The sequence below is a fragment of the Pleurodeles waltl genome, chromosome 3_1, assembly GCF_031143425.1.
Source record: "Pleurodeles waltl isolate 20211129_DDA chromosome 3_1, aPleWal1.hap1.20221129, whole genome shotgun sequence".
Classification (NCBI taxonomy): domain Eukaryota; kingdom Metazoa; phylum Chordata; class Amphibia; order Caudata; family Salamandridae; genus Pleurodeles; species Pleurodeles waltl.
The window spans coordinates 1032981363-1033006226 of NC_090440.1; the positions used below are offsets into that span (position 1 = coordinate 1032981363).

Here is a 24864-nt window from a genome sequence, read left to right on the forward strand (position 1 = left end):
TAGTTATGCCAGGCTTCTCTACAGTCAAAGACAGCAAGTCCAGTCCTCTGATCTTCCACAGGTCCAGAAAATGTTCTGAGGAGGGTGCATTTGAGTGCCAAATTTCTGAATGCCACTAGCTAGTGGCTGGAGGGCATTTGGCCTATGTAAACGTTGCCAAGACCTGGTCTAGCTTCTTTTTTCAGTAGTTCCTGTTTCCCTTACTGCAAACAGGCCCAAAATGGTGTCAGGGCAATTTCAGGATGGTCAAAGTATTTAGCACATTAAGCTTGGGTACTGATAGCTGAGGGTGTGAAGGGGAACGTGCTATGGAAATTACTAGTGTCCTTCCATATTTAACACTAAAAACCAGTTCAAAGCAGGTTGTGGATCCACAAGAAAAAATGAGACAGAAGTCTGGTAAGACAAAGAATAATCGTCAGCAACCAGACAGGACACACCAGGATTATGATCTGATCCAGTTTGATCCTTTTCAAAGGCTCAACATGTTTTTGTGCCTTAGACAGACTTTTCAGTCAGGATTTGACACTGTGGCCCTCATAATAACATTGGCGGTATATACCGCCTACCGCCGCAGTGACAGCCGCCAAAAGACCGTCGCCGCGGCTACCAGCCATCAGCCGTATTATGACCACAGCTGGCAGATGGCGGTAAGGTGGCGCTTCTGCGCCATTCCAGTAGAGCGACGCAGACCGTATCATGACCCACGATATGCCTGGCGGTGTTCTGCTGGCAGCAGCCCCCCGTCCCATCTCCTGCTGGAGAACCCCCTCACAAAAGGTAAGTCGGGTGCTCCGACGGTGGGGGGGGTGTTGCGCGTTGTGTGCATGTGTGGATGTGTGAGTGCGTGTATGTTATGTTGTGTGAATGCGTGTGTGCTTGTATGTATGTAAGTGTGTGGATGTGTGTGTGAATGGATGTCTGCATGCGTGGCTGAATGTGGGAATGAGTTTGTGAATGCATGTGTGCATGGAGGTGTATGAAGGATTGGGGGTCTGGAGAGGGAGGGGGGCTGGAGGGGAAACCTGGTGAGGGGGAGACCCCTATCAGTGACAGGGAAGAGGGAAGGGATTCCCTGTCACTGATAGTGCCTACCGCCATGGTTTTCGTGTCGGTAAGGAAGCCAACAAAAACCATGGCGGTAGGCAGGGTCATAATCCTGCAGGTGGACTAGTGACGCCCGCCAGGCTGGAGACTGAAGTCTCAAGCCCGGCGATCGTTACCGCGGCGGCGGACGGTGTGGTACATTGGCGGTTTGACTTGAGCCAAGCCGCCAATGTCTTAATATGGAGAAAAGTACCGCTAGCCTGTTGGCAGTACTTTTCTCCATATTAATGCCATCCGCTGGGGTCACAATGACCCCCTGTGTGCCAAAAGAAGGAGCAGTAGGCCTCACCCTGAATGTCCATCTGAACTCAGAACAGTGAAAGCGGTCTCTTATGTTGCTCCAGCAAGGAATTTCACACCTTGTTAAAGTACAATTTGGGTAGCTCCTTAACAGGTAATGTGAATTAACCTCCAGGAGGATACCGACAGGGATATGTAGCTTTCTAAAAGTTACCTTTCCTTAATATTAATTAAAATTCCAACTTTACAGTTAAATTGGATTTTTAATAACTATTAAATTAGTGGTTTAATTATTTTCCTTTCTGATCCTAAACCCAAGATAGTAGTGTTAATATTTTAATCAGTGCTTTGTTTTCTGTATAGGACAGCCAGGCCTACCACAATGAAAATAGTTGTTTCACAGTGGAGACATGTGACATTCATTTTGCATGTGTCCCACTTTCAAAATATCATGCGCCGTCCCTTGTAGGGTACAAGGTCTACATAGTGGTGACTTTTTCATATTTTAAAAAAGAGGTCTTTGCCTGTCAAACCAAGGTTATTTTAACTGGTTGCATTACAGGTTTTATACTACAGGAGTCAGGTTGGAATGGTAGGCCAGAACCCATGTTTTGTAGGCCCACTCTGTGGATTGCACAATAGGTGCAGCACTCCACAAGTGACATTTAACTTCCAGCCCGAGGTGCATTTTCTAGACCTTATAGTAGGAGCTTATATGCAAGTTACATGCGTCAATTGGGAATAAGGCAATTTATCCACGTTAAAAGGTGGGCACAGTCTTTTTGCTCCTGTAAAGTATACAGAGTTCAAAAACCATCCAAATAATTTCCAAATAAAGGCACAAAAATCTGGGGTGACCATGCAGAAAAGGCAGATTTTCAACACTTTCGTATTATGTTCAAGGCAACTGGAATTATGCAACAGCAGAGGACCAAGTTACACAGCATAGTTGACAAAATTATGCAGCGTAATGCTGGTAGTATTACTTTCCTATTTTGGCATTTTTTACACTGAACACTATCTGAAACAAAATTTTATCTGATTACCAGTAAACCTCTGTGAAGGGCCTTCCACTGTGCACAAATATGTCACTGCGTTTTGCTAGCTTCTGATGTGTTTAAGGTGTTTTTTTGTTAATATCTGCAAATTATGCAGCAGATGAAGGATTATGTGGCAAAAGTAACAACACAATAATTATGCATAAAACAATGCATCTGCAGAATCACATTATTATAGTGTCTCTGCCTATAATCCATTTTGCTCTATTCATGTGGCAAAATTAGAGAATTTGTTGGGAGAGAATAAATGCACAGGTACCAGAATCCCAAAGTGAGGTGTATCTTCTTGAAGTTTCTTCTAATTATATCAGTAAGTTCCTCCTTCTGCGAACTCCTAAGAAAGTTGAGAGTAGGCAGGACAGTAGCAAACATGTTGCCAGTACTGCTATGGAATTGTTCCCATGGCTTTTCTTTATTTAAAAGGCGCATGCACTGCTCATTCCCATTCTGTGTCTATGTTGTATTGGTGAATTTTGCCAAGTCTTTTCACCAAATAAGAGTCAAAACTTTGCTAGTATCAGTATTTTTGTTTAACAAAGTGTCACAGCACGACCACTAGAATTATGCAATTCTCCAGCTGCAGTGTATTCCACATAATTATGGATTGCCACATTCGTCACCTAATCCATCTGCTGCATAACGTGCAGAATTTAACAAAATAAAATGTTGCTTTGAGCTCAAACAGGACGAAAGTTACTAAAAATGCAGCAGCATGTATTGCTGCGTTGTGGAAGGCCCTTCGCAAAAGATGACTGGTTACATTTCGTTCTTCTATTGCTGTATTTCAGTGTTAAAGTGGTAATAATAAGTTGTAAACGTTTCCAGAACAGTGTTAACTTGTAAAAATGTAAAAATAAATGAAGTAATTCTGTCACAAAATGAGCCATGTTATGTCGATAAATGTTGCTTTCTCTGCCACATAATTTAAAAATCCCTGCAGCATAATTTAGGTTTCCCCAGTTGCATAATTGCAGTGCCTCTGCCCATAAATTGGGAATAACCTCACAGCAGAAACAAAATATAACACATCACTACTAGGATATATTTCCTGATTGTATGTTCATTTTCACCTACTTCCACTGCAGTGGCAAAATCCTTCACACTGTTTCGGCCATAGACTGTTTTAATCTCTCAATTACTGTGTTAGGGTAGTTTGCGATCTTGTTTTAGTGGAGTGTATCTCAGGTACCCCTTCTGTTTATAACTGCACAATAATAGCAGCAATCCTCATGACCTCACCCTGTCCCCAGGCTCATGTGATTGTTTTCATTATTAAAAGAACAGAAGATATCTTTCTGCTTCTGAACGGGCCTTGTGTGGGCCATGGGTTATTGGGCCTATCTTGAACTGTACTGAATTAGAGAGGTGTTGAGGTCTGTTTAGGGGGGAACTGCAGCGAGGCCATATAAGGCAGGCATCTGGAAATATGTGATTCTGCTTGTCAGTGGTAAGGTATGCTGGGTGCAATATTAAGTATTGCATATTCTTAAAGCTGGCATTACGTCAGCACAGTTCTGTAGCCTTTTTGCAGTGCAAATTATGAAGTACATTGCTTATGTTAAGTGCTTAATTTGTAAAACAATATATGCCAGGGCTGTTGTTAGGAGGCCACTGCATCTTGCACCACCCATTGCCACTGCCAGCACTGCCAATAGCATACCTACACAACTATTAACCATCACATTGCAACAAGTATGACAATTTGGGCTGTTTAAGGCCCCCAAAGCTATAAGAATGCCTTGGTAGCAGGTATAGGTTGCTTTTTAATGTATACTGAATTAATAAATAACTGTTTGTTCTGCTCGTCTTTAAATTTTACAATACAAAAACCGGTATAGTTTCACAGACCACAGAATTGTACTTTATGTAGCTAGCTCAGTGAGTTACTGCTTTTGTCATTGAGATCCTTTATTTACTTGCAGTTCATAAATTACAATCCTAATATAGCACAGCGAGCTATAAACTGTCAGCAAAGAGCTGCATGCAAACTGCATGGTATAGGTTACAATGTTATATTTCTCCAAGTTTTCATTATCCTAATGTTGCTTAAAAGGGTCATTTCGGTAGATACATTCTTATTACTAAGGCCAATGCCAAGCATAACTTGAGTTGGTTCTTCTGCAGACAAGCACTTTTAAAATATGCTGCCCACCAGTATGGTTGTCATGTGAATCCTACACATAGTAATCCTCCTACTCTTAAATAACATTTACTATACATGTATCTATACAGAAATGATTAATTGTTTACTTCAGTATTTCCCAAACTGTGGGTTGCAAGCCGATGGGTTGCGAAAGTCCAAGCAATAAATAAAGATTTTTAAATTCTGTATTTGTCTTGTCACATTTGCACTTCAATGACAGAGATCAAATGTCGGGCTATTACTTCTGACAAATTGTTGGTTATATCTTTTAACACGGCTTCTGTTTACAAACATCTACACTTTGCAGTCAGAGAAAGAAAAGTAAAGAGAAATATGTGACAATCTTGCTGGGGTACAGAGAGAGTGAAAGGAAAGGCTATAGGATGATATTTTTGTAAAACACAACAAAATGTAAATACCTGTAAGTGAACTGTACACACTCAGCAATTCATAAAGCAAAATTGTAATTCTGAGATGGGATGGAAACAAGTAATCGGATCAGATCAAAACACTTTTTCTTTGTAATGTACAAATGTTATATATTCACTGAAACCCGATTTCCACACATCATTTGAGTACAATGTTTTATCAGTAAAACTGTATGTTTGTGTAAATTTGGTGGCCATTTCAACTGAAAATGTGCTGTCTGTAAACTGTAGTGCACTACCACATGATGCCGTAGTTACATTTAAAATGCAACTGCATCATGTCCATTAAAGCTAAGTGGATAGCGAAAGTTTATCATATAAGAAAGTGGGTTGTGGTTCTAAAAAAATTGGAAAGCACTAATCTAGTTATAATGTGTGTGTGTAATTTAAAGTGCTCTGATTCCCTACACTGGTATGATTAGTGCTATAAAACAAAAGGAATATGTGTGAGAGTGAGGCAATAGATAGATGAGAGGCACCATCACAGCGTGGTGGTGAGGGAATCCATGAAGAAGGAGGTCCAAGGGAGGAGGCATCAACGAAAATTGTCGCACTGGGCAACACCAAGCCTAAAGCCATCCCTACACCTATGGGCTACTGTAACATGTACAAAGCTGTACGCCACTACATTTAGTCCTATGTAGGCGGAGACATAAAAGAGCTTTGGGCGAAAGCAGACCTTGCCCAGAGAAGCTGTCATTCAAAGAGCTACCTGACAACCAGCAAGATATTCATTGTAGCTGAGCCGCCAGATAGTATTGTTCAAAGGAGGAGCTCCAAGGCCACCTTGGTTAAGGAAACTGAAGCCTAGTTAGAGCGTTTCTGCGCCAGCCATTATTCCAGATTAAGACCTTCTTATGACCGAGGCGGTCTTCTGACCGCCAGGGCTATGGTGGTGGTTTCACCGCCAACAGGCTGGCAGTGAAGACTGCCACATTATGTGTGTGACGGGTTGGCCTCTGCCAACCCACCACATCTCCGCTCAGCCCGCCAAGGCGGTTGGACCTGCTTAGCTGAAGATGAGCATCTCCGACCCGGCGGTCCACAGAAGACCGCTGGCAGTATTAGGAGCCGCCTTTCCACCTGGGCTTCCGTGGCAGTAGCACCGCCACAAAAATCCTGGCAGAAAGGCTACCGGTGACAGCAAAATGTTTTCTCTGTCACCGGCAGATGACTCCCCCGCCCCCTCAGCAAGCACAGTACCCCCCTCCAGGTACAACGCACCCCTACCACCTCCCCCCTCCAGGTACAGCACCCCACTTCCTCTTCCTGCATACATGCACACATACACCCACACGCACCCCACATACTCATTCACCAATGCTGACAAACATTCACTCACATGCATCCATACACGCATTCACTTTGACACTCATACTCGCATTCACTTCAACACTCATACTCGCATTCACCACAACACTCATACTCACATTCACCACAACACTCGTACTTGCATCCACCACAACACATACTCGCATCCACTACAACACTCATACTCGCATCCACTCCAACATTCGTACATGCATACACACATGCATACACACCTATATGCACACATGCAGACAGCACCCACTCACACACAACCCCCACCCTCCTATCCCCCCTCCTGTCAGACGATCGACTTACCTGGTCCGGGGAGGAGGTCGTCTGTTAGGGAACGGGCGATTCCACCTCCGGCAGCGCTCTACCATCAGGACACAGCCAGGCCGTATTACAGGTTGTAATACAGCTGGCGGCGTCCTTTTGACAGGGTGGGGACGGTGGTGGAACCGCCCCTGCGCCTCCCCCCGCAGCATGACTACTGCTGGATTTTCACCCAAAATGTGGTGGAAATCCAACAATGCTCATAATATGGTGGGTGGAAGACCGTCAGCACTCAGTCTTCTGACGCCCACGGCTTTGACGGTCTTGCAAAAAGACTGCCAAAGTCATAATGAGGGCCTAAGTCTTCTACCCTGCTGTCTAAAAGAATTTTCTGTGAGGAAAAAGTGCAACATTAACTTAGTAGTTTATTAGAGAGGGAAGCATAATCAATTTAGAAAGGACATTTAAGTTTGCGATGGCCAACAGTGTTGTAAGGATCAAGTTTCCAGAACTGAGACCCCTTCCTCATTTCACTTTGAAGAAATGTGTTATTGGACATGTACAATTGATGAATTGTTATTTCATCAAATGCACATTTCTGGCATGTGTTTTTGTTTTGTAAATGTATAATGAATATCTCTGATAACCAGGATCAATCAAAAACCCATCCAAAGATAATTTAATAACTATTTAGCTCAGAAATTATTCCAGAGATGTCATAAATATTATGACTTTTTCCCTCTATGATTCTTTTATTTTAACCACCTGCTTTTAGGCTTTTTGTTAGACCTGGCATTCTGGGCGTGGTTTCCCCTGTCTTTTTGACTCTGATCCCTGTATTTTTGACTGTGTGCTGGATTTCGTTTTTGCTGGTTTTGGTACTCTTGGCACTTTACCACTGCTGACCAGTTCTAAAGTGCAAGCGCTCCCTGTGTAAATTGTGATTACGAATGGTTACCCATGACTGGCAGATATGATTTACTAGTAAGTTCCTAGTATAGTGCACAATGTGTGCTTACGGCCAAATGCTACTAGTGGGCCTGCAGCACTGATTGTGCCACCCACATGAGTAGCCCTGTAAACATGTCTCAAACCTGCCATTGCAGTGTCGGTGTGTGCAGTTTTAAATTGCCAATTCGACCTGGCAAGTGTACTTCCTTGCCAAGCCCAAACCTTCCAAAGGGCAGGGGCAGTGTATTTTAAAGGCAGGACATGTGCTGGTGTGTTTTTCACTATTGCAAGGCCTATCCCTCTCATAGGTTAACATGGGGGTTGCCTTTAAATATATTTTAAGCACAGTTTCCCATTGGAGTAGTAAGAGATGTGGAGGTTAGGGTCTCTGAACTCCCAATTTAAAAATACAACTTTTGGTAAAGTTGGTTTTTAGATTGGGAGTTTGAAAATGCCACTTTTAGAAAGTGGGCATTTTCTTGCTTAACCATTCTGTTCCTTTGCTTGGCTGCTGAATCCACATCTGGGGCAGTCTGACAATTGGGCTGTTTGTGAATTCACTCTAGACAGGGAGCTGAGGCGTGTCCTGCATATCCTGATGAGTCTTCCTGGGCTGGAGTGGGAGGGAGAAGCTGACATCTGCACTTGAAAGGGCTATGCCTGACCTCACATAATACAGTCGCTAACACCCCTAGAATGTGGCTGGGGCAGGGCAAGGAAGAGGCAGGGTCTTGTGCATGACAAATACTTTCCTTTGATGTTTTCTACTTCAAAGGCAGAAATCAGTGTAAGTATTGGACTGCTGACCCCACAACTTTAGAACACTTCAGGATGGAGACGAACCTCTGCAAAGAAGAAGAGCTGTGAGGAGGAATACTGCCCCTTTGCTGTGTGTGCTTTGCTGTGTTGGCCTGCAGTTGCTGCTTCTGCCTTAGAGAGGACAAAGACTGGACTTTGCTGTGTCTCCCGCAAACTCTAATTCAAGCTCTAAGTCTCTATATTGTGAAGTTCTTGTTGACATAATACAGAGTCCTACTAGACTCCTAGTAACCATATAACAGACTAATGGAAGTCACCATCTTCTCCTTTGAAGACACTGCACATCACCACGTTCCCTGTTTTTGGAGAATCATTGTCATGTCTGTATGTTTTTGCCAGACTTTATCTTTATAAGAAATATGAAAACATCCAGCCTTTTGAACAGTAAAATAGATACAAACTCTAAAGGTGACATTTTTCTGGTCAAATCCAGATGAGTACGGCACTAGATGAGTACGGCACTAGATTAAAAAACTGGTGACAGGATTGTCTTTTGTCAAAGTCACGATCACTCAGTTCTAAGCTCATGCCTGGAATATCTAACAAGCTACAGCAAACAGACAACAAACCCTGTTGTGCAGGAATGGACACCACCTCTGAAACTCAGGCTTGTTATTTACTCATCTGCTGGAACTAGCCTAGCGCTTAGATGTAGCACAGTAAGGGTCTATACATTGTGATGCTATTATTTTTCAGTGTTTTCACTGTTATTGAAAAGCTTCGATTTTTTTTTTTTTTTATATCTTTTATTGCTTTTTCAAACATTTAAATAATAGGTACAGAGTCGACATTCAAAACTTTCTCCCTTAACTCCCTGCCCACCCCCCCTTCATGCACTTGAAGCCACTGTGAATTTCCATTAGTCAGGATTTCTCTGAATAATATACCAGCCTTTCACATACATTAACTGTTATATGACTAAAAAGTAGAGGTGAGCTCTGTATCGGATTCTGAAGTAGTATTTGAGTCTTCGGGTGTAGGGTTGTCTAGGTACTTTAGGCTCTCCAAAATTGAGTCCCATTGTTTTGCTATATCTCTTGATCTTCTCCCCTGCATAGCTTCTTGCAGTAGTACAGTTCCTTTGATTTCTGCCCATTTTACTAAATCGTCCTGCCATCTGTTTATTTGAGGGCCCTCTGCATCTTTCCAATTGGATGAAATTTCCCTTTTAGCTAAGACTAGAGCAAGATCAATAAATTTGTTAGATATTTTGTAAGCTGAGGGGCGAGGGAAGTCTCCCAGTAGTGCCATTAGAGGGGAAGGTGTCAGTGTTGTTTCTGTGCTAGCAGATATTTTCCTGAGTATTTCTTCCCAATATGGTCTTACTTGTGGGCAGCTCCACAGCATGTGCACAAGTCCCGCTGCTGGTTCAGCACATCTGGGGCAGCCTACTCCACTTGTATTATACATTTATGCTATCATATGTGGGGTCAGGTAGGCTCTGTGATATATATATAGGTTAATTAATTTAAATCGGGCATTCCTGGATACTGGGCATATGTGAGAGGTAATCCTAGTCCATTGCAGTTCATCAATGACGGTTCCCAATTCTGTCTGCCATTTAAGTCTAAGCTTGTTCAAAGATGTATATGTACTTTTATGTAAAGCCTGGTAGATTGCTGAAATCATCGTTCTTTGCTCCCCCTTTGAGAAAATAAGTCTGCAACCTTTGTGAGTTGGAGGTTCCTGTGTGCCTGCTCTCCATGTCTTTTGAATAATTCTTGTGACTGTGTTATAGGTAATAAACATTCCTGACGAGATATCGAACTGTTCTTGCAGTTCTGTGAATGTTCGTAGTTTCCCATTGCAGAACAGGTCTCCCATTGTTACTATGTTATGTGCTGCTAGTTTATTAAGTCCTATTAGTTCTGGGCTCCCTGTCACGTGTTTCAGGCAGATTATTGGTGCTTCTGGTGCATATGGAGTCTTTGTGTGTGTGCGCCTTAGATATTGCTCCCAGCAAGTTCTTATCGACTCCCACTCTAGTGGCAGTTGTTGTTTTTTTCTCCTAGGGTTCAGTAGTATATTCAGTATCACTTCTAATGAGCAGTTTAGGGGGGCTCGTAGTTCGTGTGCTACTGGCGGTTCACTGATTAATTTTGCTAGCCATTGTAACTGTCCGACCCAATAGTATATTTCTAAGTTTGGGGCAGCTAATCCTCCTTCTGCAGTGGGTCTTCAAAGGGAATGCAATGCAATTCTATGTTTGCCCGCTCCCCCAAATAAAGCTCGTAATCATCGATTCTATGTCCTTGAACACTGATTTCGTGATCGCTAGCGGGATTGTAGAGAAGTAGTACAACACCCTGGGTAGCACTATCATTTTAAGTAAGGCGACTCTTCCCAACACTGTCAGTGGCAATGTTTCCAAGAAACGCATGTTGGATCTTGTCGTTCTTAGTGCTCTGTGTATGTTCCCCTCTATCAAGTCCTCTATTTTGTGGTATATGTTCACTCCTAGATATTTAAACGTATTAGATGACCAGGGCAGTCCTCTTGTGTCACTGATCCTTGGAGAGCCTTCTATCAATGGGAAGACTGCTGATTTCTTCCAATTAATTCTCAGACCCGAGGCTCCTCCAAAGCTCTCTAACATGTTCATTGCTCCCGATAAGTCAGCCTCAATGTTCCGGAGGAAAAGCAGCATATCATCTGCATAGAGAGCAATATGGTGAGTCCAGTGGTTAACTGGTATACCTCTCAAATACAGCCCTGTTCTGGCCATTTGGGCCAGTGGTTTCACGGCCACTGCAAACAGTAGAGGTGACAAGGGGCAGCCCTGTCTGGTGCCCCTGTCTATTTGGAATGGATCTGATATAGTGCTGCCCGTTTGAACCCTCGCAGTTGGGTTAGTGTATAATAATTCCGTCCACCGGACAAATGCATCTCCCATCCCCAGTTTTAACATGACCCATTCTAAATAATCCCATCTCAGGCTGTTGAATGCCTTCTCAATATTCACTGAAATAATCGCTGCCTGTATCAATGTCAGAGGTACCGAGTGGAGTATTGTGACCAGTCGTCTAATGTTTAGTGCTGTGCTACGTTGAGGGATAAAGCCTGATTGGTCTTGATGGATCAATGAGGACATATGAGGTACTAGTCCGGTGGCTAATATCCGGCTAAGTATTTTATAGTCCATGTTAAGCATCGACAATGGTCGATAAGAACGGACATCATTAGGTGGTCTATCTGGTTTCAACAATGGTATCATGACAGCTTCATTTGTGGACTGAGGCAGGCCTTTACTGTTCCATGCCTCTGAGTACAATGTGCATAGATGTGGGGCTAATTGATCCTGGTACATGCTGTAGAACTCCATTGGAAGTCCGTCAGCACCCGGGACCTTGCCTCTAGCCATACTTTGAATTGCGGCCTTGATCTCTGCAATCAATATTGGTTCGGCTAAGGCCAGACTATCCTCGTTCTTCAGTTGAGGGAGGGCAAGTTCTTCTAGCTCCTGTGTCTGGGAGGTATTAAGAGTTTCGGTAGGTGGTGCGTATAGTTTAGAGTAGTAGTTAGCAAAGCTTGTGTTTATTTATTTCTGGCTAGAAATACTATTACCTGGGGTTTCTTCTATTTCCACTATGACTGTTTGTTGTTTCGGTGGGTTAGCGAGCCAGGCCAACAGAGCGCCCTCCTTATCTCCCTCTGTGTGTTGCTTAGTTAAGTATTGCCTATAGTCAAAGCGGGCTAGTCTTGTATTTGCATTCAGCTATTTTTGCTTTAGTTTCAATCAACAGGGGGATCAGATTTGGGCAGTTTGGGCATCTGCGCTCAATATCCCTGAGGGAGTCTTCAAGTCCCCGGAGTTCCACTTCCAGCGACCTTCGGACCCCTATGTTCTCGTTGATGCAAGTTTCTCTGATTACTGTTTTGAACTCCTCCTACTCAATTGTTCTGGAAGACGCTGTCCCTGTGTTTTTTTTAAAGAACTCGTCTATAGCTATTTGTAGTAGGTGTTTAAAAGCTTCGTCTTTTAGCATTTCTGCTCTGAGGCGCCATGTTAGAATAGTCGGCCTATCTTTACCCCAGGTCAATGAAATAACTAGAGGGTCGTGATCAGATATTGTGTGACAAAGGTATTCAGCTGCTATTACTTCGCTTTGTATTTCAGGGGATGTTAGAAAGGTGTCAAGCCTAACATGTAAATCGTGTACTGAGGAATAAAATGAATAATCTCGAGTGTGCAGGTGGAATTGTCTCCAGCTATCTCAAAGTTTCCATGGTTGTTGCCATTCTGTAAACAATTTAGCAGTTTTTATAGCCTGAGAGTGTAACAGGGGAGGATGAGATCTATCCAGATTAATATTTGCTATACAGTTGAAGTCTCCTCCAATTATGTTGGGTCCTGTTAGGAATGGTCCTATTTCCAGTGATAGCTTGTTAAGAAATGTTCCCTGTTCTTGATTTGGTGCGTATATACTACTTATTGTTATGTCCTTTCCTTCTAGTTTCCCCACTACCATTACATACCTCCCTTCTTTATCTATGACCTCGTGCAGTTTTTGGAAGGGCACCCCTGGTCGAATCCATAGTAACACTCCTCTGGCAAATGCTGAATAATTAGTAGCAGATATTTGGCCTCTCAATCTCTTTTTAAGGGCTCTGACTTCCTGTTCTATAAGGTGGCTTTCTTGTATTAGAGCTATGTGCATTCCTCTACGCTTAAGCTTGTACCTCTTAGACATGTTATTTAAGCCCCAGACATTCCAGGTAGCTATTTTATACTTCATGGTCATATTCAAGATTTATTTGCATGGAGCAAATATGATGTATACCCTCTCCTGGTCGTTTAGGTTTACACCTCAATAATGTTTCTTTAGTGTGAGAGCTGCTTGAGTTTATGGCGGTGAGTGCATGATTTATCCCCCATACTAAACTAATGATCCAAACTCCCAACTCCCTCTCCCCAGGACCGGTGACCGCAACTATCCCCATCCAAACCATTACAACTTTACCTAGCATCCTATAGGTGGGTGGCGTGCCAGAAGCCAAGAGCCTGCGCTCCAGACCACTCCCGGGGCCCAGATGAATTATATTAGCTACCCACAGGGTTATTATTCCATTTTGTTCTGAACTTACTCCTCTCTGGCATAGCATGGTAACACTTGATAAGGTTTTAGATAAAAACAACTTAATTCTAGGTTCTTCCATTATTTATACTGTTTCCACATTCCCCTAGAATTGTTTAAACTGTCTTTTTCAGTCCCTAAACTTACTTTTCCCCTTCAATACAACTGGCTAGTTATTCTCACATCGTTACTCACAAGACCTCAGTTTATCAAAGTTCAAATAATATCTTCCGATGATCTCGGGGTCACTTTGGGCATACCGATGGAGGAGTCCCGCGAGGATACAGAGGAGCCTCCACAGCTCGAGTCATGATCTGAGATAGCTCCAGATTATCGGGTCAAAGGGAGGATCCCCCCACTCAGCACTGCTGCTGCATCTACTACTTCTCGCATTTTTTTGGAGTGTTTGATGTCTCGGGGGTGACCTCCATTCCTCGTTTTGTGGATCTGCTGTGTTTCCAATAGGATGTTCGTAGACCACTGCGCCGGGGGTTGGAAGAGGTGATGTTCAGGGATTCTGGCCAATCCCATACCAGTGGTGGCGAGGTGAAAAAATGAGCTTTGCCCTCATACTCCACTCTTAATTTGGCCGGGAAGAGCATTGCATAGTGTATTCCGCGTTCTCGCAGTATGCATTTAGTCTTTGAAGGAGGCTCTTTGTGCTTGCGTTTCTTTCGTGAAATCTGGGAAAATCATGACTCGTTGGTTTTCCAGTGTTATTTCGCCTTTTAGATGGCTTTGCGTTAAGATGTAGTCTCTATCTTTGAAGTGAAGCAGTTTCGCAACTATCGGTCGTGGTCTCACTCCTGGGGAGGGGGTCTGCTAGGGACTCTGTGGGCTCTCTCTATTGCAAAAAAGGATGATTAGCCCTCCGGGGCCACTATTTCTTTAAACCAGTTCTCTTGGAAGGATTCCATGTTGGCTGCTGAAGATTTCGTTCCCTCCGGTAGACCTATCAGTCTAAGGTTGCTCCTGCGGGTGCAATTTTCTGCATCTTCTGCTCTTGTTTCCAGCATTTTTACCCGAGAGGTAAGTCCAGAGAGATCTGTGGACAAGGACTTATGGGTTGGGGTCAATTGTTCAAGCACCTTTTCATTTGACCCCACTCTTTCTGTGGGTCTACGATGGTCATCCCTTGATAATGAAAGGTCTACAGTTAAATTGTCTATCTTCTGTTTAAGGGCTTTGCGGGATTCTCTGATTGCGTGCAGCATCGTGTCCAGCGTTGTCTCATGGCTTAATGTGCTATCCTGTGAGTTTAGCCTGGGGGGTTGTTCAGAGGGCTTAGTTACCGTAGATTCTTCAGGGTCTTGGCCCTCATGTTTTTTTGGTTTGCCCATCTTGCTGTCCCTATGACTATTCACGTAGGCAGAGCTGCTTTCTTCTGTTGAGCACAGGGTTTTATCAATCCAGTGCTTTTTATGGGAAATCACCCTGCGCACACTCAATAAGGTGTCCGAGTGGGAGGGGCAGTAGCACTGAAAGTGTTGGCTTATTATTTGTTCACTTTCCGTTGGTATTGTGTTGTTGTCGGTGAATTATGGGCCCCGGGTGGGGGGGGGGGGGAGTTTCAGGGATCTATGTAGTATCGTTTTCCTGACTTTTCAGATGGATGGCTTCCTTCCAGCCAGTAAGTATTCACGCTCCTACAGTTTACTTGTTTATAGTCTGGGGTTTCATAGGTTTTTCTTTGCTGTGGGTTTTATACCTAGTTTGAGTTAAACTCCAGAATCGCGGTTTGCAATCTGTTAGTTATGGCTTACTTGCTCAGCATGGGGTGGGCTAACCAGGTGATTCCCTGATCTTCGGCGTTCCACAGCAGCAGGATACAGTGTGGTGAACGGCCCTTTCCGATTCATCTGAACGGGTCACTTTACTCAAGCTCTCGCGTTCAGACGTGCTTTCCCTCCTTCTCTTACCTCTTATCTCTTCCGATTCTCACCGAGGGGGGGTTCTCTGCTGTCCTCGCCCTTCTTTTGGGGGCTTAAATCTCATCTGCCGCAGTCCCGGATGCGTCTTCGCGCTCTCCTGCTGGAGGAGCGCCGCTCCGTTTCAATGCCAAGTCGCGGCCGCCATTTTGTTTTCGTGTGGCCACGATCCTGGAGCTCCGGATCTCTCCCTGCTGCCGCTCGATTCCCTCTGGTAGTGCTCCTATATGTGCTGCAAGCCTTCAGATGTTGGAGGCGCCGTCCGATGCCCCGTTCTGGGCCTCTTTTACTGCAGGATTAGGTGGGCCCCGTTCACGGCTCCCCGAGCGTTGTACTTAGGCATGCAGCTTCATCGGCTGCAGGCCACGCCCCCCTTGAAAAGCTTAGATGCATTCTATTATCTTCTGTGCTTTTACGAATATTATCTACACTAGATCCTGGCATTTTAAAAATAACTTTAAAAAAATATATTTTGAAATACATATTCTTTCTCTGGTGATTTTGAGTGTGTAAATCATTAATGGACGTTTATTTGGACTACTACTGCTCCCTGTTAGTAACTCAAAAACATTGACACCTCTTTTATTGTGCATTGGAATATGTTCACTTGTGTCACCCAGGGGTGTGAAACCAAATCTTGTAGACTGAGCCAGGGACTGAGTTTACGTGACTACAGGAGCCCTTTTCAGAAGGTGATCTTGGAGTGCAGCACCGTCTTTCCTCTAAGAAGATTACGCTCATACATGTCTAGCTCCAGTTAGTAAATCCTGACACCTAGGTAATCGAATATGTTTATGTCCCAATGGAGAGGACCACCCCCAAAATCTATGTCCAATGCAGCAGCCTTTGGACTGAAAGGAAGGCACATGATTTGGTCCAATTAACGGAGAGTCCTACTGCTGCACCAAACCTACACAAGATGGTGCCTATACTGTCATGCTTGATGCCTGCATCGTTAATGCAGAGCAGCATATTTGCCTATAGCAAAATGGGAAGTAATCCATCATCCTAAGGGATTCCCCAGCTGAGCACCTCCTGCCACAGCAGCACAGCTAGTGGCTACAATGTGAGCGTAAAGAATAAAGGAGATAAGGAACAGCCTACCTTACATCTTTGAAGATGGCAAAAGGGGCTGACATGAGCTTTACCACTTAGACCCAGGGTGTAAGGGGCAGTATACAGGAGTTGAGTGAAAACGAGTAGTCAATCCCAGTTTGGCCATCACTTAAGAAAGATACTGTCAGTTTAACGTGTCATATTCCCTCTCTAGGTCTAATAGCAGACAGGCGGAGTGGGGGAATAAAGGATGGACTCTTTCCATAAGACGGTGAAGCCTTCAGATGTTAAGCAATGTGTTTCTCCCTGGAACAAAGTCATTCTAGTCGGGATATGCAAGATCAGGAAGCAGTTGCAAATACCTATCAGCAAGGATTTTAGTTAATATTTTATAGCCCGTGTATAGGATTGGAAGGGGTCTATAAGAGGATAAATGGGCGGGGTCTTGAGCGGGTTTAGGTATCGAGACCAAGAGGGCTTCTCCAAGAGAAGGGTTCAGGGTGCCACTCTCAGTGGCTGCAGCTTAAAGTATAGCCAAATGTGGGATCAGCTAATATCTGTTAAAACTGCAGTGGGATCCCATTAGACCCAAAGGGTCTTACCTGCTGCTAAGTTACGAATCACGCTTTTAGTCTCTAGTACATCGGTAGGTGCATCAAGCTCTTCCTCATGTTCTATAGGGATGTGGGGTACTGTCAGAGCAGATAGAAAGTCTTAACAGTGTCCTCATTAATTGTTGGGACTTGTCAGATAGTGAGGAATAATAATTATACATGGCGCTGAGTATTTCTTGCTACAAATAGGCTATGGCACCAAACTAGAATCAAATTGATACAATCAATTCAACTCTAGTCTGTGTGCTCCTGTTTAGTAAGACATGCCAACAATCTGCCTGGTTCATCACTCTCACTGTGAGTCCATGCAGGATAGGCCATAAAGTCAAAGCTGTGTAGACGCTCAAGCAATTCTGAGTGTTTTACCTATGCACTTCAAGTGCCTCGTATTTCGTGTGTTCCAGTATCAGTTCCCTCTCAAGGCGAACTAGAACACCTTCGATCTCAGAGTTTTATCTCTTTCTCGTTTTGGGCACCAAGTGTGGCTTGGATGCAGACACCCCTAGATACCCCACATTCAATCCCCAGGGAAGTATGTGTGCTGTAGTTCTCTTTAAAGTAATGCAGATGTGCTCAACCAGCATACTCCGAAATGCTGGATCTTCTAAGGTTTTACATTGAAGCTGCCAAGTTTGGTTGGTGGAGACAATTTAACCAACTGGAATTCCACTAATAATGGATTGTGATTTGAGGTTACTCTGCCTGTAGTGCAGGGATTTTTAAGCAGGAATGGACACTTTAATAGGCCAGGCACCCTGGCTAGTCCTAGGATGCCACATCATCCATACATTCTTGCCCCAACCATCCTGCAGCATTCTGGAACAATACAAAATAGCAACTTCAAGTTATCTCTGGTCAAAGCTCCTTTTAGAGCCTCAGCTCCACCCCTAGCTGACAGAGATGCCTGATATTCTCACCAAAACTTCAAAGGCAAGCCATCCTGTGTTGACTCCCTGGTTCTAGTGGTCCTGAGCTGTCCTAGCTCCATTGTAATGTTACAAGCTAATAATCAGATGCAGATTGACTGCCCGCCTCTTCCCTCTCACAGGAGCCGGGTCAATCACTGTTGATTGCCCTGTTGGGCAGAGAGGCCTTTGATCGGTCTGCTGGGGAGAGGAGTAATTAGTTTGGCCTAGTAGGGAGGACAAAGGCCTGGAATCTGAATATGAGCTGAGCCAGAGAAATATGACAAATCTTGAAGTCCCTTACAAAGTGCAGGTGATAAGCTGTGGACTTAAAATTCACACTTGGTGTGCATGTTTTACCCCAGTTTGGTACTCTGCTGGATCCTGTAGGCCTACGTGGAGTGAACCTTTACTTTAGGGCAGATTTTTCCTATAAGGTATAATGCAATGAAGCACAAGAGATTTTCCATTAAGCCCTACAGACCAACAGCGTGAATGCCCATTCATATTATTATGCCTACCTCTGGTCAGTCCTAGTCCCTGGGGAGTTTCTTCTGCGCCAGGCTACCTGTACACAAATACTAAGCTGTGCACAATGGTGGTCTCACACGCTCAGACTGCACATGTGCGGACAGTGTGCACACTTGTTCATGTGTAAATAACCAATGCCTTTTACCCTAGCTCTGCAGCAGCAACATATCCTAAAAGTTGGATGCAGGCTCAGTCCAATTGCTGTGAATTTTCAGTGAGTGAAACTAACATAGTGAAACTTATCCCCAATGAAAGTTCAAAAACTAGATAGTCATTTCTGAAAAATCAGAGTGGACAAAAAGTGCAGAACCGTTTAGCCACACTGCCCTACGACTGGTCAAGGAGTGGAATATGCTACAGCATGAGGTATCAAATGTGTGCTGTTCTCAGATTTCACACAGCTGTTAAAGATTCCAGGTATTTCTTGTTAGCAGTGATAAAACACTTGTGACAGAGATGAAATATGCAGTTTTCTATGGACAAACTGCCCGTATTTATACTTTTTTTGCGCCGCATTTGCGTCGTTTTTTGACGCAAAAACGGCGCAAACTTGCAAAATGCCATTGTATTTTGTAGGTTTGCGCCGTTTTGCGTCAAAAAAGCGGCGCAAATGCGGCGCAAAAAAAAGTATAAATAAGGGCCTTCATGTGCACAAGTGAAAAGTCCACTTCTCGACGTTTTAGACCATAATGAAGTTCCTAGATGCCAGTATTGAAAAAGAAAAAGTGTAACATGCCACAAAAAACACATCCAGCCCCTGGAGGGAATAAAAGTGCTCGCCACATGGCTCTAAAATGAATGATAATGACCAACATCGCCCCTTCTCAGTCTGAACATGATCCCCAAAACCTATGCAGTATCCAGCTATAATAAATTATATTAATGTTTTTCTCTTGACTACCACTGCTAAATTATGCTTTGATAGGAAACTAACAAGAAAGAGCTCAGTTTCACCCATTATATACCATTTACTATCTGCCATTATCTGCCAATATGTCATTTTCAACTAAATATTAACATTCATGGGAAGGCCCCAGGACATATTCCACCCATCACATGACAAACATACACTTATTGCATCAACAATTGATATTACAACAACTTAGATGAGGATTGAGTTCTCGAGTATGTTGTGCGCTTCTGGTTCCCCCATGCTTTGGGCACATTATATTCCTTACAACTGTTGTAGAGATAACCTCGTGCACCATGGTGTACTTTACAGGTTTATTCATCTGTAACGGTGGTTGATATGGGCGGGTGAAATGTTTTCATATGATCCAAGTACTGACTTTGCAGATACTAAGACATATAAATGAAGCGAAAGCATGAATGATGTACAGATCATCACACATTGTGGCATATTATGGCCTAGTCATGTCTTTAACAAGTAAAACGTGGCAGATATGAGTACATTAAATTATTGAGCTTGAAAGTACTAGTACTCAGTAACCCTAGAAAAGGGGCACAGGCCTTCCCTGGAGAGACAAGGATAAGATGGAGCTATGTCACAAGAGACATATGTTTCCCAGCACACATACTTCTTTCACAGCCAAACGGAAATCCCAAAGAGTCTCCTCTTATATTATGTACACTAGTAATAGTAGTAATAATGTTTCATATGGAAGTGAGATTTCTATAAATACTTGGATAGTAGACACTCAGGGCACATATGTTATAGTTAGCCTATCCTATTTTAGGTGCAAACTTATAATAAAGGGGCGTAGTCAAGATGGTCGCCTAGTAGGAGCTCCTTCGTTCTGCTCTGCTGCCTGACTCCGCCAGCTACCAGTTCCAACCACACCTGAGAACTTGTCTCTGCAGAATTGTGCAGGAGAGCATCGTAGGGGAGTGTCCCTGTAAGGGAGGGAGAACTCGGATAACACCCCAGAAGCTGAAGAAGCAGCAAAAGACTGCCCCAACTCACAGAGGGGTCCACAAGCCTGGCTTCAAGATGGCGAGGCGCACCACTCGGTCTGGGGACACCCTACAGGGAAAGTGAGCTTTCCCAAAACCAAACACCAGTATCCCAGACGAGAAGGAATGGCACTCCTGGCATGTCGCTTGTACAGCACTACAAATTTCCTGCACCACCATGATGCAGCGGTTCCAGGGCTTACAGGCAAATCAGTGGTGGCAGCTGGGCTTTGGCGAAGGCTCAAGGTGGGTTATAGAAAAGACCCTCGTAAGAGAATTTGCTACGTGTAGCCCTGAGGTCCTTGGGCACTGAGACAGCCACCTCACAGATGACCAGACGAGTGCGTGGTGGGGCAAGGGGATCCAGCAGCTCAGATCACAAATTTTGTGACTACTACCGGTGTTATCTTCACCGAGAAATGAGAGAACATGGAAAAGGGTGACAAACCAGAAAGGCTATGGGATAGGTGCAGCAACCTCTGACTTCTACAGAGACCATCAGCTAAAAGGAGTGGCCTCTCCAGCGTATTGCCCACACGTGGACAATTAGGGGACACACCCTGTGGACACAAACTGAAATTAAACACACATGGCAGCCGACATCCCAGTAGGTAGGCCAGCAGAGTATCCCCCCCAAACACTTCAGAATGAATGGGCTTGCACATTGCAGCCCACTTAGCCAGTGACTCGTTGGGTCCCTGCCAGGAACTTCCACCACTGATTCAATAGGGCACTGTGGCAGATGGCCAGTGTGGGAAGTGACACATTATTATATGATGACTGTGCACAAAGCTAAGAAAGCGTCTACACTTAAAGACATTTAAACCAAAGCACCATCCAAAAAAGCTGACACATACAATCTGCACTATGAAAGGGGCCTGGATTAAATTGGGCTTGGGAGATCCTCCCAAGGACTCAGAGTCAACTCTTAAAAACCTCAGAGAAATCTCCCATAAGAAATATGGCAAATGGAAATGGCAATCCACCAAGAAAACTGCCAACAAACCCTCAGTGGATTAAAGCCATTGCTAAAGATCATCTATGATGCCCTGACCCCAAAGCCAAGACACCATGCCCGACCCATGAAACCGTTGGAGCAAATGCAGATTCAGATTATGGTATTACCACAGTGTGGGCCTTACTACCTACAAATGCTTTGTTGCTGCTTCTCCAAGGGAACACCCCAAAACCGGCTGGATCTGGTGACATGCTACTTTCTCATACTCCTGAGTTGGGTCGACGTGGAGAGACCATACTTCACTCACATACCTCATCAATATGCCCATCAACACAGACTCCTCATAGATGTAGGTGCAGCTCCCATGGGGGGATATGTTGAGTTAGCTGTTTTGTCCCCAGTTTGTAGTTCTAACCCCACCTAAGGAACCACCATCTCTCTTACATCCTAATACCTGGGCTGTCAGAGGCTCACCTAGATCCCAGTCACATCCCAACCTGCTGACACCGGCTACCAAATTCTCAACCCCATGGTTAAGGTAATAAGGGCCTGATTTATATGTTTGCAGTAACAGTCCTGCCATCTAATTTTCGACTGGAAACCAATCCGCCACCACAACGGGCCGCTAGCAGTCCCATCCAGGAGAGCCCGCATTCAAACCGTAGTTTCTGCCAAGAAAGTCCTGCTGTGTCAATGGCGCAATAGGGAAAAGTGGCTGGTCGCGGATCCCCAGACACCCATCCTGCCGAGCAGATTTGGATGTGCCTTAACACCGAGAAAAAAGTGGCAGTTCGACCGCCATGTTTGAGTTGGCTGATTGGGGCAGAAAAGGGGTGAAAACTCACCTTTTTTCCACATTCCACCCCGTCTTTGATTGGACACGGCTGGACAACACCTGCCATCGCTGCTGCCACTGACCCACGGAGAAAACACAACTCTCCCAACGCCAGACTTGAAGGCAGGGACGCCGCATTTCCAGGGGACATTGGGTGGGCACTGCATGGGAGGTCGGGCCACTGCAGGAATATGCATGTCACATCCATTTTTTTTTTATCACTATGACATGCATTTGTCGGGGACCCAAGTGAGTTGGACATGGATGGGGACACAGTGGTATACAACATATATTGCACACATACACAACTATCATTATGGTGCCACCATTTATGGGAAGTGAATGCTGGCACCACAATGACAGTACATTCACACCTGTCAACTGTGTCCAAGTGTGCACATTGCCAAGGGACCTCTACCTGTCATGTTGGGTACGAGGTTTGTGTGAGTCAGTACGTGTATGTGTGTGCCAGATGTGATTGGCTGGTTGAGATGAAGGGAGCTGATGTGGGTGATGTGGTCGTGTCTGTATGTGTGTCACTTGCATGTGAGACCGATGTTGTTGTGTATCTTGTGTTGCAATGTGACAAATTCAGGTGAGTGTGGTTGTGTGGTAGATGTTATTGTGATGTTATGTAGTTGTGCCTCGTGTCAGTGTGTAGCTGAGTGTGTAGTTGTGTTGGTTGTTATGGTTCTGTTGTGTGTAGGTGCAGTATCAATGGAGTGTGTATGTTTTGTCATGGATGTATGTCAATGTGTGTTTTCGGCATGTACGGGTTGTGTTGTGTTGGAATGGCAATGTGTTATTGTGTGAATGTGGTGTGTTATGTATGTATAGTGCAGGGGTACACATATGGCTAAGGTACAGTGTGTGTGTGTCACTTACCTCTATTTCAATAGCCCCTGCCATTGTACGAAGTCCATTGAGTCGCGCCGCTGTCTCCCTCCGTCAGCAATCCATTGCCAGTCAATTCGCTTAGAGAGCTGTAACATCTGAATACAGCAAGTGGGACACAGTTGGCTTCATGATTTTTCGGGTCCGCCATCCACACAGCTTGGTGGTAACACCGCCAAGATCTAGATCAGACCCTAAGTCACAACTGCAGAGTGGCTGTACCAAACTTGCTAAAGCTATACAAATTAAGGGGAGGACTGACATCATACCTTGCAGACAGAGATATGCCAAGGTTATCAAATCCAGCAAGTCCCAGTGGGAAGCCAAGCTCTGGGAGGACCTGTTCGAAGCAACAGAGGGAAAAGACTGTAGAGAGTTCTGTAATTTGGTCAGGTGCAATGGATGTAAGGATCACGCTTGGCCAAAAAGCCACATAACCACTCAGGAGTGGATTGAGCATTTCACAGATCTTTATGCAGATACAGCTTAAGGGGATGTTATGGATGATTCTCTGTCCCCAGATGTCTCCAAGGGTGACAACAGAGGATCAGTGGTATTTACATTGGAAGAAACCCTCAATGCGATCCAGGCTCAAAAAGCAGGGAAAGTGCCTGGTCTCTACAAAATCCCCTATTGCCTATATCGTTTGCAACCTTTGATATGGGGACCATATATAAATAATGTCTAAGGCCATAGCAGCAAAAGCTCAGTTTCCCAGTCTTCGAAAGGAACTAAAATCAAACCAATTTTTAAGAAAGGAGCTAGGAATGTCCCAGCTATCAGCCCATAAGTGTCATTGATAACATCCAGAATATCTTTAGCAAGCAGCTTCTCACAAAACTTTGCGAGTGGATGTCGACCAACAAGGTGCTTTCGCACCATCAGGATAGGGTTAAAGCTAAGATGAGCACATTTGATCAGGTCCTACGGTTCCTGACTATAAAATTGAAAGCCATAGACGTAGACCAGGCATCCCTATATGTTGCGTTTGTGGATCTGCACTCTGCCTTTGATCTGGTTCCCAGAGGAAAAATCTGGAAGGTCTTGGGCAAGATGGGGGTTTGTCATAGGAAGGAAAACACCACTCCAGGGGTGGTATGTTATCAAAAGGTTTTATTGAAATCTTAGGATTGGTATAGATAAATATATTATGGTAGACCAGTCTTCTTCTATATAAAGTTTGTTGGCGGCATTCCCTTCCCAAGAGCCTTCTTCTCAAGGCTTTTCCTATCGTTGGTCTTCACCCTGGGGGAAAACAGAAGGGAGACTTAGGTACTGGTCAATCAGTATACAAATGTAACCCATCACCGCAAACAGCACCAGTGCAAAGGCATGAACTTGTGTAGTGCCACCCGAGTGCGTATTTCCACAAAGAAGAATAAGAAGGTTAAAAAAGTGTCATCCCTTTTCTGAACTCTGGAACACATTGGAGTTGAATGCAGCACACCCACAGACCACAAGGCATCTGTTCCACAGGGTTCTGAGAAACAGACAGGAAAACCTCCTAAAGCACCTGGTCAAACAGTGCACACCATGACATTCACACCATGCAGTAATCCCAATTTAACAGGGTCATTCTCTTTCTCTGTCCTCACAGCCTGTTCCGATCACTAATTCCTGCGCCCAAGCATGTACTTTATGTTCTGCAACCCATTGTTTAATAAATCATGTAGGTGGTCCTCAATTTCACACAACTTAGATTAATTATTTGTGCTGTGTGGTATCACTGTTGCCTACACTAAACTTTTAAATTAACTTTGTGTTTGCAATGTTCCATGTGTTTGTAATTATCCCCACATTTGACTAAAATGCCTCATGTTTTTG

The 24864-nt window shown here is 44.2% G+C and overlaps 1 protein-coding gene and 1 long non-coding RNA gene across 6 annotated transcripts in view; one reads left to right on the plus strand and one right to left on the minus strand.

Annotated features, from left to right (window-relative positions):
• Positions 1–24864, plus strand: part of LOC138284952 (uncharacterized) — a 61113-nt gene that overhangs the window by 25566 nt on the left and 10683 nt on the right. The gene's annotated exons all lie outside the window — the stretch shown is intronic.
• Positions 24137–24864, minus strand: part of DTX3L (deltex E3 ubiquitin ligase 3L) — a 220043-nt gene continuing 219315 nt past the window's right edge. For all 5 annotated transcript variants that reach the window (XM_069224304.1, XM_069224300.1, XM_069224301.1 and 2 more), the window contains one exon: positions 24137–24285. In XM_069224304.1, the coding sequence (XP_069080405.1) occupies positions 24210–24285 (76 nt within the window). In that variant the 3' untranslated portion in view covers positions 24137–24209. The remainder of the gene's footprint in view (positions 24286–24864) is intronic.